At 47.8% G+C, this 13,717-nt stretch overlaps 1 protein-coding gene across 10 annotated transcripts in view; it reads left to right on the plus strand.

Moving 5' to 3' along the window:
- GRB10 (growth factor receptor bound protein 10) overlaps nt 1-13,717 on the plus strand; it is a 216,193-nt gene that overhangs the window by 56,690 nt on the left and 145,786 nt on the right. For 7 of the 10 annotated variants that reach the window (XM_059934345.1, XM_059934344.1, XM_059934343.1 and 4 more), the window contains one exon: nt 10,171-10,268. The exons of 2 other annotated variants lie outside the window; for them this stretch is intronic. In XM_059934345.1, coding sequence (XP_059790328.1) covers nt 10,218-10,268 — 51 coding nt within the window. In that variant the 5' untranslated portion in view covers nt 10,171-10,217. Of the gene's footprint in view, nt 1-10,170; nt 10,269-12,106; nt 12,238-13,717 lie in introns of those variants that run through there. One more of the 10 variants, XM_059934350.1, reaches the window with a different exon arrangement.

Below are 13,717 nucleotides of genomic sequence, written 5' to 3' on the forward strand. Positions count from 1 at the left end.
TTTCTTTCTTTACTAATGCCCATGAAATTACCATATGATGAAAAAAAATCATTATATTCCTTTTTTTAATTAAGATTTTGTGTATTGGTGGGTTTTTAAACTGTATTTTTAAGAATTTTGTCTTTTATTATCTTTCTTGGAGTTTCATAAATTTTGTTATGTTTTGCTTTCTGGTTTGTTTTTGACCAGATTTCCTTCCTTCTGGTTCAAGGCTGGATTCACATTGTTTATATAATTTCTTTTTTCCTTTGTAGACGGTGCAAGAGTCATGGCCTTATTAGTTCTCCTGTCATTTCTCTTGCTTTGTGCTACGTCTCTCCACGAGGGATGGTGCTCATTGACCTAACTGCCCAGAGACGGTTATTGTATTAATTTTCTCCTCGGGCCAGCTATTTAGGCCAGTGCTCGTTTTTAATTTTCAAGTGGCTGACTTGTTGCTTTTTACACATACGTTTTTAATTTCTAGCTGTGTTGTGTTTGGCTCTCGCTCAGGGCGGGTTGGCACGGTGGCCGGCTGTCCCTGTGTCCACCCTGGTACCCGTGGAATCGGGTCTGTGCCTTCATGTCACAGGGGGGAGGGGGCTCAGCACAGGTGTTTCTTAGCTCAGAGATCTTTATGTGTTAGCAAGATGCACTGATATTCTTTGTGGCTTAGTATTTTTTAAAATCATTTCACAGGTGTTTGTAAATATTTGCACATGTGCACTTTTCATGCATATTCATTAATTCTGTCTCATCATGGCAGGGTGTTGTGCATTCTTTTTATCCCGGTTTGATTCCTTCCTTTGCCCTCAGTGATCAGCACAAGTGTCCAACAACAAACGCTTTTTCTCAGTTTCTCCTTGGAGGTCTTAGGGGTTTTGGTTAGTTGGTTTGCTTTTAGTGTAAACTTTTTACTGAAGCATAGCATCCATTTTTATAATTCAAGATTCGTGTATAGTGTTGATCTGTTAGTTGGAGGGTGAAGACCTAATACTGCTTTTGCTCGTTACTAATTACACTTTTATCTGTGTGGATTAGTGTTTCTTTGTTTTAATGATACTTTTCTATCATTGCCGCCACTGTTATTGTTGTGTTTGAGTGTGTGTCCTTGTATCTTTGCCTGTTCTGTCTCTGTCTCTCCCTTTTCTAGCTCTCTTTTTAAAGCTTTTCTGTTTCACTTTGCTTTGGGTATTTTGTTTTACATCGGAATATGTTTGAATATTATTTTCGGAAGAAGGGAACTGGACAGTTGACATTTATTGCTCCACGTCGTCCGTCTTCTGAACCAGTTTCTTCTGCTTTGAATGCTTCCTCATCTGCCTGTTTTCTATTTTCCCTTTGATGTTTCAAGTATTACTAGTTTATTTTTATCCTCTTATGATGATTGAAAAGGCAAGTATTCTGCTTTCAATTCTGCAAGTGATTATCTTAAAATATCGTGAACATTGCTCAGGTATATTTTCCCTGGTAAGGAGCAGGATCTCTGCCTTTTATGAAAGGTACAGATTTCTTTTTAACAAATCCTACAGGGATTCATTTTAAGATTTGAGACTTCTCCTTTCGATTTTAATTCTTCTGTTTTTTCTTTTAAAATTTTTTTGTTAATTTTTTCCAGTTTTATTGAGATATAATTGACATACAAAACTGTGTAAGTTTAAGTTGTACAGTGTAATTATTTAAGTTTATTATGAAATGACCACAATATTTAATGTTTAAACTAAATTTTATTATTTAACCTGCCCACCAACAATTGTACTATTTAGTTTTACGCTATTATACATTATATGTTATACATTGTTTACTATACATTGTATATTATGCTGTGATGCCGTTTAGCCTTATTAGTTGGCAGATGCTTCTTGAGGCCCTACTACGTGCTGTCTGGGTGCGGCAGGCATCCAGGCTGAGTTTTTGAACGAGGAGGGGTTTAGTAACTTACCCACAGTGAGCTTGGATTGATGTCCAGTGCTGGCTGTGGCTGTGGCCAGAGATGACAGGGCCATAAGCTCACAGCGCGTGCTGCAGGGTCGGCAGAGGCAGGCGTGTGGGTGCTGAGCACCTGAGGGTGCTGCAAGGGGGGCGGCGTTTGCGGGGGGAGAAGAGAAAGAATGAAACAGACGCTCTGGGGAGCACAGAGAACATTTCCTGAGGAAATGGAGCGGAGTTTCTCAGCAGTATTAAATGCACATTCTGGATGTGTGGTTACCTGAAAACAGAAAGGGCCCATTCACACAGTCTGGGATTCAGGGGGTCCTGGGCGCGGCTGGCTGCCTTAAGCAGTGGCGTCGTGTTTTTCTAGGAGTGGGTCGGAGATGGAGGTGGGCACAGGGGCCAGTCTGGAGCAGGTGCCTGGAAAGCAGGGGGCAGTGTGGGGATGGAGCGGCCAGTGGGCAGCAGCCTGAAGGCTGCAGGAGGACAGCCCGTGAACCTGGAGGTGGGCGCGGACTGCAGGCCCCAGCCTGGCCCTGTTTTCACACTGTGGGTCGCAACCCATCGTTGTGCCTGGAAGTCAAGTCCGTAGGTCACGAAAAGCACCTTTAACGAGGAGAACAGAGCAGAAGGGGAAGGGTTGGGGCGGGCTGCTTGCAGTCTTCGCGCTGGCTGAGCCGGGGTCGCGGGGAGGCTGCGGGATCCACCCGGGCGCCCGCTGCGCCCACCACAGTCAGCCTTCTCGGCGGGCGGAGTGCTGAACAGCTTAAATCCACCATGAGTGTCATCTGTAGTTGGTCGTGATGTGAAAGGCATGAATAAGCACGTCATCTGCGTCAGCCTGAGTCTGCAGAGCTCCAGGGAGGAACGCCCCACGTACTTTTCAGAAAAAGGGTTGTTGAGTGCAGCACTTTTCAAGTTTATGACAATTGTACCGTTTTAATTTAGTACACATTGCCCTTAAAGTGAAAAAAAAACCACATAAACATGAAAAGAACAAAGGCATGTTCAAGTTCAGCTGCTGGGTCCAGAAGTGTAAATATTGACAGTGTTAAGAAAAATGTTGACTCTAGAATCAGCAAACTTTTGACTTTGCCTGAACTGTGTTTCTGAACTACAGTCCAATAAAGAAAACAGAGCAAACTTTATGAAGAAGATTATTTAAATCTTTATCACAAGTTCAAAACTCAGTCGAAATGGGACATACATTCTTTAGAGTAGAATTCACGCACAGGAGGACTGAACTTTCAGAATTAAAGGGACGTATGGAAACAAGACAGCAAGCGGAACTTAGCAATGAGCCCCTTGCATCAAAGGAATGGAAGAGACAGTAGTGATTGGTACAATTTCTTCATAATTCTACGCATGTTAATGAGAATGCCTTTTATCATCGTAGATAGAAAGTTGCAATATTGACCTGCTTTGTAAACTGTTCCTCAGTATCTGTATGGAGCACACCATTTTTGTTAAATCCACCAATGATTTAAAATTTAACCTCTTTAAAGTAGCGCACTATATCATTACCTCTGTACTGTTGTTAGGGCATTTAGAAGTAAGGTTTCCTCAGACTTACAGACATAGAGAACAGACTGGTGGTTGCTACAGGGAAGGGGGCTGGGAGAGGTAATGGGTTGGGAGTTTGGGGTTAGCAGATGCCAACTGTTAACACAGATAAACAACAAGGTCCTACTGTACAGCACAGGGAAGTATATTCAATATCCTGTGATAAACCCTAATGGAAAAGAATATGAAAAAGAATGTATATATGTGTATAACTGAGTCACTTTGCTGTACAGCAGAAGTTAACACAATATTGTAAATCAACTATTTCAATTAAAAAAAAAGAAGTGAGGTTTTCTGTCCAGAGTGGGTACAGGTTTTTTAGTCTCCATGAGAACAGGATAATGATAGAGCTTTTAGTCTGTCAGGTATGGGTGACAAATTATGAGATAATTTTTATGCAGGACTTGATGGATGGGTTCAATTTCACCTCCTAGACAGGTGGGTTACACAGAGTCACAGAACTGAGAAAGGCTCAAGATACATCAAAATGGAAAAGCTTGAATAAACAAGAGCTATATTTGGAATCACTGCCTTATACGTCTCTGAGCTTTAGTATCCTAAGAAATTCTGCCGACTCTCATGGTTGTATTATAAAAATTAGTGAAAGCTGTTAATTTATTAAAGGAAGCTCACTGATTAGCCAACTTATCAATAATTTTTTTAAACATGGGGATAAAATATGCAAAACATAAAATTTGCCATTTTAACCATTTTAAGTGTGCAGCTCAGTGGAATTAAGTACGTTCATAAAGCTGTGTAAACATCACTGCTGTCTATTTCCAGAACTGTTTCATCATCCCAAATGGAAATTCTGTGCCCATTAAACAAACCCCCCACCTCCCAGACTCTGGTAACCTTCATTCTACTTTTTGTCTCTAAACTAGGCACCTCATAGAAGTAAGATCATACAGTATTTGTCCTTTTGTGATTGGTTTATTTCACTTAGCATAATGTCTTTAAGGTCCATCCATGTTGTAGCGTGTATCAAAATTCCATTCCTTTTCAAGGCTGAATAATAGTCTTTTGTTTGTTTATAGTACATGTTACTTATCCATTCATCCTTCAATGGACACTTGGTTTAGTTCCACCTTTTGGCTATTGTAAACAGTGCTACTGTGAACATGCATATACAGGTACTTGTTTGAGTTCTTGCTTCCGATTCTTTTGGGTGTATACCTAGAAGTAGAATTGCTGGAACTTGTGTTAATTCTGTGTTTAATTCTTTGAGGAATTGTCATGCCATTTTTTATAGAGGCTGCATCATTTTACATTCTCACCAGCAGTGCAGAAGGGTTCCAATTTCTCTACATCCTCACCATACTTATTATTTTCCTGGTATCTCATTGTGATTTGATTTGCATTTCCCTAACGACTAGAGATATTGAGCATCTTCTCATGCTTGTTGATCATCTGTGTATCTTCTTTGGAGAAGTGTCAAGTCCTTTGCCCATTTTTGAATTTGGTTCTTTGCTTTTTTGTTGTTGAGTTGCAGGAGCTCTTTATTTATTCTGGCTATTAATCCCTTATCAGATATATGATTTGTAACTATTTTTTCCCTTTCTGTGGGTCTTTTTCACTCTCTTGAGAGTGTCCTTTGATGCACAAATTTTTTTAAGTTTGATGAAGTTCAGTTTATATGTTTTTCTCTTTTGTTGCCTGTGTTTCTGGTGTCATATCCTGGAAATCATTGTCAAATCCAATATCATGAAAATTTTTCCATATGTTTTATAGTTTTAACTCTACATTTAGGTCCTTAATCCATTTTTAATTAATTTTTGTTTGTAGGGTAAAGTAAGAGTCCAACTTTATTCTTTTGCATGTGGATATCCAGTTTCCCAGAGCCACTTGTCGAAAAGACTGTCCTGTTGCCCAGTGAATGGTCTCAGGACCTTTGTTAAAAATCAGTCCACCATGTGTGAGGGTTTCTTTCTGGGCTTTCTGTTCTATTCCATTAGTCTATGTCTGTCCTTATGCCAATATCACACTGTCTTGATTACCATAGTCTTGTAGTAAGTTCTGAAATCAAGAAATGTCAGTCCTCCAACTTTGCTTTTCTTTTTCAAGATTTTTTGGCTATTTGGGGTCCCATGAGAATCCTTATGAATTTTAGAAACATTATATCGATTTCTGCAAAAAATGCCAGTGGGTCTTTGATAGGGATTACATGGAATCTATAAATTGCTTTAGATAGTATTATCATCTTAACAATATTAAATATTTCAACTCATGAATACATAATGTTTGCCTTATAGCTTATTTATGTTCTTATAGCAACATTTGGTAATTGGTGCACAAGTCTTTTGCTGCCTTGGTTAAATTTATTCTTAATTATTATTTTTGATGCTATTTTGAATGGAGTTGTTTTCTTAATTTCTTTTTCAGATTTTTCATTGTTAATGTTTGGAAACACACCTGATTTTTGCATGTTGACTTTTGTATCCTATAGATTTGATGAATTTATTTATTTAGCTCTAGGGTGTGTGTGTGTGTGTTTGTAAATTTTAGGGTTTTCTACAGATAAGATCATGTCATCTGTGAACAGAGATAACTTTAGTTCTTCTTTTCCCATTTGGATGTTGTTTATTTCTTTTTCTTGCTTGATTCTTCTGGCTAGAACTTCGTATACTTTGTTCAGTAGAAGTGGTGAAAGGATCATCCTTACCTTCCTTGTTTGTGATCTTAGAGGGAAAAGCTTTCCATCTTTCATCATTGAATGTGATGTTAGCTTTGGGTTTGATACATCTTATTAGAGACCAGTTAATCCAAACCTTTTGCTGTGTCTAACTATAGTTTTCTTTTCCCAAAGAACCTACTCAGCAGGGCTTATGGGATATGTATTTTTCTGGCTGGGAAGCAATCACATCCGGCAAATATTGGGTCAGCCGAAAAGTTCGTTCGGGTTTTTCTGTAACATCAGAAAAACCCGAACGAACTTTTTGGCCGACCCAGTACTTTCATAGGTGATATTTAGGTGATAAAACTGGCACATTTAAATATTTTCGGCACTCTTAACCCCCATTACGTTTGCAGCTTCCAGGGGACAATAACAGTACGTCTCCGTATGTCGACTACGTCCAGGAGTTCCTGAGGGCGTGCGAGGTAGGGCAAGCAGGATGCGTGGGTGAGGGGGGAAGAGGGCAGTGACAACGGGGGAGGTGGGGACGTGGGACAGCCTGATGGGAGGGGCACAGAGAGGATCCTTAGGGGCCAGGAGGGCTGTCCTCTGTGCAGAAAGGAGGGGCCCGGAGCACACCGACCCCTCCCCCAGGCCATTGGGAGTGCGGTGAAGGGGAGAAAAACAGCGCCCCCAGGAAAGCGCGTCTGCCGTGAGGGCGGAAGGCAGGAGGAGTGTTTGTTGAAAGGGCTGAGGGGTGGGGAGGACGTGGCGGGCGCCGGGCAGTGGCCCATAGAGTCGTCAGACCCACGCGGCCGTGTGTTTGCGGTGGGGAGGCCTACGGGGCATCGTGGCCTGACCCTGGGATCTTACAGCAAGTGGTTGGGGTGTTACGTGTGTGTATTCGGAGATTTATTTTAAGGAATTGGCTCCAGTGAGGGTGAGGCCGGCAAGTCTGGGATCCGTGGGGCAGGAGTTTGCTACAGCCTCGAGGCCAGATTCCTTCTTCTCCAGGAAACCTCCGTCTTTGCTCTTAAGGCCTCCAGCTGATGGCACGAGGCCCACCCCCAACGTGGAGGGGACTTGCTTCAAGTCCAGCGTCTGCAGATGTTTCCACTTCTACAGAATGCCTTCGGAGCAACCCCCCATTGGTGTCTGGTTAAAGGGCTGGGTGGTAGAGTCTGGACAGACGGACACAGGAGACGAAACTGCCACGGGGGCGAGTGGCCTCAGGGCTGGAACAGTCTGAAGGCCTGGGGGCTGTTGGTCCTGCGGAGGCGGCAGGGAGGCCACCAGCCTCACCCGTCCTGCCAGGGGGGGACAAAGCACCTCTGCCATCTTGTTACCATTGCCAGGTCTCTCCAGCCCAGTGGCCTCTCGCGGGCCGTCCTTGTGTTTCTGTGCTGGTGATTTAAAGAGTCCCGGAGACCTTGCAGAAGACATAACTGGGTGACAGTAAATGCTTCTGTTCCTTTTAGCTGTGAGGACAGTTTGGTAGTGTTTTAATAATTTTGGGTCTGTATTAGTTTTCTAGGACCCCCATAATAAAGTATCATAGACTGGGTGGCTTAAACAACAGAAATTTATTTTCTCATAGCCCTGGAGGCCAGAAGTCTGAGGTCAAGGTGTGGGCAGGGCTGGTCCCTCCTGAGGCCTCTCTCCTGGGCGTGTGGATGGCCGTCTTCTCCCCGGGTCCTCACGTGGTCGTGCCTCTGTGTGTGTCTGTGTCCTCATCTCTTATGTTGGATCAGGACCCACGGTAATGGCTCATTTTGCCTTGATTACCGCTTTAAAGACCCTACCTTCAAATATGGCCACATTCTGAGGTCCTGGAGGTTAGGGCTTCAACATGTGAGTTTGGGGCGGGGTGAGGGGGACACAGTTCAGCCCATAACTGGATCTGACCTTGATTTTTTTTTTGCCATCATGTTTGGTGGAATTAGTATCCCTAATTTTATGCCCTACCTAAGTCTTTCAGTTTTCCTCTGGGAAGCTTCTGTGAGTCTTTTATTTCTGAGTTCTAGAAAACTGAGCCTGTGAGTTGAGGGAGAAATCCCGTGACGATTTCTGGTCTTTCCCGGTCTGTCCTCTGAGTCCTGCGCGTCACATTGTGCCATTGTGCTTTAGCTCATCCTCTCTGGGGGCTGTTTGCGGTGCTTCTGGAATTTCTCTCCCGTGGATTTAGTTCCCTGCAGCGTTGGTTCTGCTGGAACCAGCATCGGTTTGTCTTGTCCTGAGCAGGTCCTTGTCTGTAGTATTTCTTCCAGTCCCTTTTTTCCTGGGTTTTCTATTCTTTCATTGAGAGAAGCGAACCATTTTCTCAATTTTTCTTATTTTTCTCATAGTAAAGCTACTTCAGGGAAATAAGCCTTTACAGGCCCCGGAGGGTAAGATTGGGAAACAACTTCTCAGCTCTGTTTCCCGGTTCACGCATCATCGAGGCTCTGGTTACTGTTCACTGAAACGCAGCCTCAGGGGTGAGCCGTCCGCTTGGAGGGGACACGGGATGCCTGCCTGTCCCCGTGGGGGCAGAGGGTGTCCCTCCAGGTAGCCCTGGACGTGGCAGGTGGCCCTTGTTGCTGTCTGGTTCTCTCCCCTCTGACAGCGTGATGCTGATGGCCCCCTGAGCCCCCTTTGTGAACCCTGCCTGCGTGGACACAGGCCCTGAAGAGCCAGGCAGTGTCTCTCCGCCGGTGCTTCCTGAGAGTGAGGCTGGGGGCTGCCACGGAGAGAGTTCTGTTACCAGGGAGCAGCTGGAAGGATGGGTGTGAGCCCAGCATGTGGCCCAGGAGCCCAGAGTGGACACTGACTGAGCTGTCGTGGGTGGTGGTGGTGATTGGTGAGGGGCAATTCAGGGGGGCTTCCTGGAGGAGGTGATCCCTGAGCTCAGTCCTACAGGGTAGCAGGACTTAGCTGCTGATGGAGTTGAGAACAAAGCCTGTGGGTGCAGAGGCTGGAGAAAGCCTCCCATGGTCAGGAGTTACGAATTGTTCAGGGCCGCGGGGCCGCAGAGGCACCGACGGTCCAGGATGCCTCTGGGGTGGATTATGACAGAGAATGTTAATGGCGGTTGCCACTGTTCCTGAAAATGTTCTTAATTCCGGTGATTTCTGAGAGAGAGGAATGGTGTGTGTGTGTGTGTGGAGCAGGCGAGGGGGCTCTTCACGACCACGACACTGGTTCCTTTCTCTGCCTGGAATCCCCCCGCTGCGGTCCAGAGTGTGACTCGTAACAGTCTCCTGTCCTCGCGGAAAGAGGTTTCTTGGAGAATGTCACATCATAGGTGGTCTCTTGTCTGTGAGCGTCAGGCGTGGCGTTTTTTTGTGTCCAGAAACAAAGGGGTGCTGGGTCCCCGGTCTGGACCAGGGTGCTGTGCGCCCCACCCCTGCCCCAGTCCTCTGCATTTTTCAGGGGGTGGGGTGTGTTGGGGTCGGCTCCGAAACGCTCACTGACTGTCTTGCACAGATCAGGTGTGTGGTTGTACCCCAGGAGATTAAGGAGGAAGGCAGGACCTCCCTGCCCGGCCTGTCGGGGGCTCCTTGCAGCAGCCGAGTGTGCATCTTCACGGAGCTGGTGTCGCCCCGGCTCTCCTGGGAGTCGGCGGGTCTTAACGTCCATTCCAGAGGCCCTGCCCATGAGCGTTGTTCCCAGCCTGGTGCCCGCAGGGAGCGCCTGGACCCGGTAGGTGGTGGTGCGACGTCCACTGACAGTGGCTCCTTCTAGGCTGCGGCTGGCGGAGGCAGCATTTACACGGCGGGTGCTCAGAGGACGCCGGCAGCGCCCCAGCACCCCGCAGTGCTTCTCTGGACTCAGGCGGTCTGTGTCGCCCAAAGTCTCGGAAAGCCTTCAGGATGTTAATCACTGTGGATGGCCGTCCCCCTCACCCCTCTGCGTGCCTCTGCGCCACGGGCCCTGTGACCACAGGTGGCTGCTCGAGGTTCTGGAGTTGGTGCCAGCCCCCTGGCGCCCCCGGAATCCGAGTGGTGTCCGGCGTCACCTGTGCAGGCGCGCTGCCTGTGAGCCGCCGGTGAGTGGCGGGCTTTCCGTCTGGCCGGGCTTCTCACGGTCTGTCTTCGTTCCAGGTGCCGCGGCCCAGTCCACGCGATTTGAAGACGGCAGGAAGGAACCGATGGCTTTAGCGGGCGGCCCAGATTCCTTTCTGCACCATCCATACTACCAGGTATGAGTGAGTGTGGCAGCGGATTCTGGCAGTGTGCTGGCCAAGGGCCGGGGCACAAATGTAGCTCATAACCTGACCATCCATCACTAGCAGGTCAAGGAGGAAGTGCTGAGCGGGGGGCCGTGGACGCGCCCTTCAGCGCCAAGACCAGGCACTTTGGCACGGCCTTCCTTGCTTTGCTTGGAAGAGCTCGTCACTGTGACCGCAGCCTCCTTTTCTACAAGATTTGCATCGTAGCGCACACTTCCCTGCAGTGAAGCGGGCCCTGTGTTATCCCCCGCTGGGCCCTGAAACTCCAGGTGGTGAGTGGGAAGGGTGGCGAATGTTGGGATTTCAAGCAGAGGCGTGAGCTTCTGGGGCGAGGAAGTAGGAAGGAGAAGGTCCTCGGCCCAGCGGTGACCTGCCTGTCACAGGTGGAGCCCTTCCCACCCCGATAGCATCAGGCAGGCTTTGTGGGACTGCAGGTTCACCTGCAGCCCTTCTGCATGGGCTGTTGGACGAGTTTCATCTGTAAGTGTCCTTTATCTCCTGTGGCAGGTTTTTGTTTGAACTTTGGCTTTATGGTGTAGACAGATACGTTTGATCCTTAGATCTTTGGATTCGACAAGTGAATCTTGGTTTCTCCTTCTCAGCCCTTCAGCATGTGAAGCACTTATGCCACCTCTCTCTCAGTGCCACCTCTCTCTTGGCCTCTGTTTTTCCAGCAGGAGTCTTACGTTTTGAAGTCCCTTGATCTGATATCTGCACTTCTCTGAGCTTGCTTTTCTCTCCCTTCATCTGTGAAGTCTGTGCTTAGCTGCAGTGATGATAATTTGCCCATAGCATAGGGGCTGCAGAGAGGTGTCTTTTTAATTTTTTTGGTGTCAAAGAGAAAGAGGTCTTGGAAGAAAGACTGGAGATTAGGAGTAGCATTCACTGTGATTACTGGATTTGAGGCAAAGCCACAGTCAGTTTCAAGCGAGACAAGGGGGCTAAAACCTCTGCAGAGCCGTGAAGTTTGCTGGTGGCCCCCAGCCTGTTCAGTGGGTGAGTGTTCTCCAGGTCCTGCCCTCTGCCTCCTGTGTGATCGTTCTCTGGGCCTTAAAGAGGCCGGGGTTGCCTCACCCTGTCGACTGAAGCTCCGTGACGCCGCTATGGGTCATGGGTTCAGCTCTCACTTGACCGCTCAGCTTCGGCTGGTTGTCACCCCAGCCTGCCAGCCTTACACTTGGCACCGGTGCTCCCAGGGAAATGGGTTCAGTGAACTGCAGGGAAAACCTTCCCCAGGGAAGTGTGTCTGCAAGTTAGCTGAGCAACGTCCTCTTTGCTGGTCACAGAGTGAACCGTAAGGGCCAGATAGGACGTAGGGAAGGTTCCACCCCAAGGCCCTCTTAGCTCAACCCACTGGCATCTCAGATTTCCTCTGGTCCAGGCAGGGATGGCAGGAGTGCCAGCTGTAGCCAGTGCCTGGCTTCGCGGACGTGTTAGGTGTAGTCGCCGTCCCAGTTGCCCAAGGCTCTTCCCAGGAGCCAGGAGGCCGCGGACCCACGGTGGGCCCTGCCAGCGGAGCCTGTCACCCCGGGAGGAAGGGCTCCGTCATGCCGTGCCGCGGCTTTTGCAGGCACTGTTGCACTCCTGCGAGAGTCCAGCAGGCGGGCTTGGCAGCTCTTACCCTCTGTTCCTGGAAAAATCAGCCGACAGTTCCAGAATTTCTCAGAACATGGGATGATTTACAACGCGTTCGGTCTTGAGTAATCTGCAGTTACAGCAAATAGATACATCTCCAAGTTTTTAGAGAGAAGAATTTCTTTGTAAGATCGTCAGCGTACAAATAATGTTCTCATTCTAGCTGCTCACTCATCGCTGTGGCTTGGATTAGGGTTCAGTCAATGAGTCGCTGCTCAGTCGAGTTTGTTCTGGACATAGAAGCACCAGAAGGATTTTGTGCATTTAATCACCCTGCTTCCTGCTTCAGGGACAGAGGCAGCAGGTTGGTGGGGGGCATGGGATGGGTGTGCTGGTGGAGGGGGGGGTGAACTACTTCACTGTTTGACTTAGTCTCTTCCTTTAAACTGTGATATTGTCATGGTTCTGTGGTCTTGGGGGAAACCATGGGATGCCTCAGTGTCCCTGCTGGTGAACAAGGGTGCATGGTGTTGTCAGGGTGACGCGGGGATTTGGAGAAGGGTGTGGAAGTTACCCGGCACTGGGCCAGCCTGGTCTTAATCGCCCACCCAGCGTCGTTCCCTGTAATTCCTTGTTTTTTTTGTTATTTGTTTGTTTGTTTGTTTTGTTTTGTTTTGTTTTTTTCTTTTTGGCTGTGCGGTGCAGCTTGTGGGATCTTAGTTCTCCGACCAGGGATCGAACCCGGGCCCTCAGCAGTGAAAGTGCGGAGTCCTAACCGCTGGACCGCCAAGGAGTTCCTCTTTAATTCCTTGGATGTTGATTGAATGCCAGCCAGGTGCCACCTGCAGTGTGAGCGCTGGGTGGCAGCTCTTCTCCAGCAGCTGCTTTCCTGGGGCTCTTGACTCCTAGTAGGGGAGAGGGTCATGGGGAAACTGGCAAATGAGATAATCGTGAGTAATGATCATGATTCTCAAGCAAAGAAAATCCGACAGCGGGAGAGAGAGAGGCCAGGAAGTCAGGGAGACCCCCCTGGAGGGAGTGCCCAGAGCTGGGGGGCAGCACCCGGGCCGGGCTGGGGCAGAGCCTTTTCAGGGGCCAGAGGCCAGCACACCTGGCCTGAAGAGCCAGGGAGGGGTCTGGATTTCAGTCACTTAGGAAGGAGAGGTCTTTGGGGATTTGTAAATAGAGGCCTACAGCCCACTGTCTGCAGTTCTAAAATCCCCAAAGCTCTGAACCAAGAAGTTTCTTCATGGCTCACATCTTGCAGAATCTGACTCGACCTGTCGGAACTGGGTCCCTCAGGTACACCGGGGGGCTCGGTGTCCGGGCCGCCCTGGACCCTGGGTCATCTTTCTCAAGTCCAGAAAATTCTTATTTCCTAGCCATATCCTCCAGGGTTCTGATTATGCACCTATTATGAGGTACATTTTGTTTCTTTATTATACATAAAATAACATTCGCTATCCTTCAGAAACACACACACACACACACCCAGGAAATAAAAATGAGTTCAGGTACAGACATTTGAGTAAAGTGTTGAACTGTGATGTAGAAACGAGATGCTTGAATGTAGGTTTGAAGTTTGAGATAGGTTGTTAAGGTTCCTGTCAGTCCTTAAAGATCTTGGGGGAGAAGGTGTCCTTGATCCCACTGGCAAGAGACAGTGGGTCTGAGATCCTGCGCGGCCCCTCATGGCGTATGGAGAGGAGACGGCCCTTGGTGACAGCCTGCACACCCAGCCTTTTCAAGCCTAGCCACCCCAAGAGAAGGCCGCTGTCCTGGCCTTCCTTGTGGCTCCGCCCTCGGCATCGGTGAGATTGACAGGAGTCTGGAGAGTATGTCCC

The sequence above is a fragment of the Balaenoptera ricei genome, chromosome 9, assembly GCF_028023285.1.
Source record: "Balaenoptera ricei isolate mBalRic1 chromosome 9, mBalRic1.hap2, whole genome shotgun sequence".
Taxonomy (NCBI): Eukaryota; Metazoa; Chordata; class Mammalia; order Artiodactyla; family Balaenopteridae; genus Balaenoptera; species Balaenoptera ricei.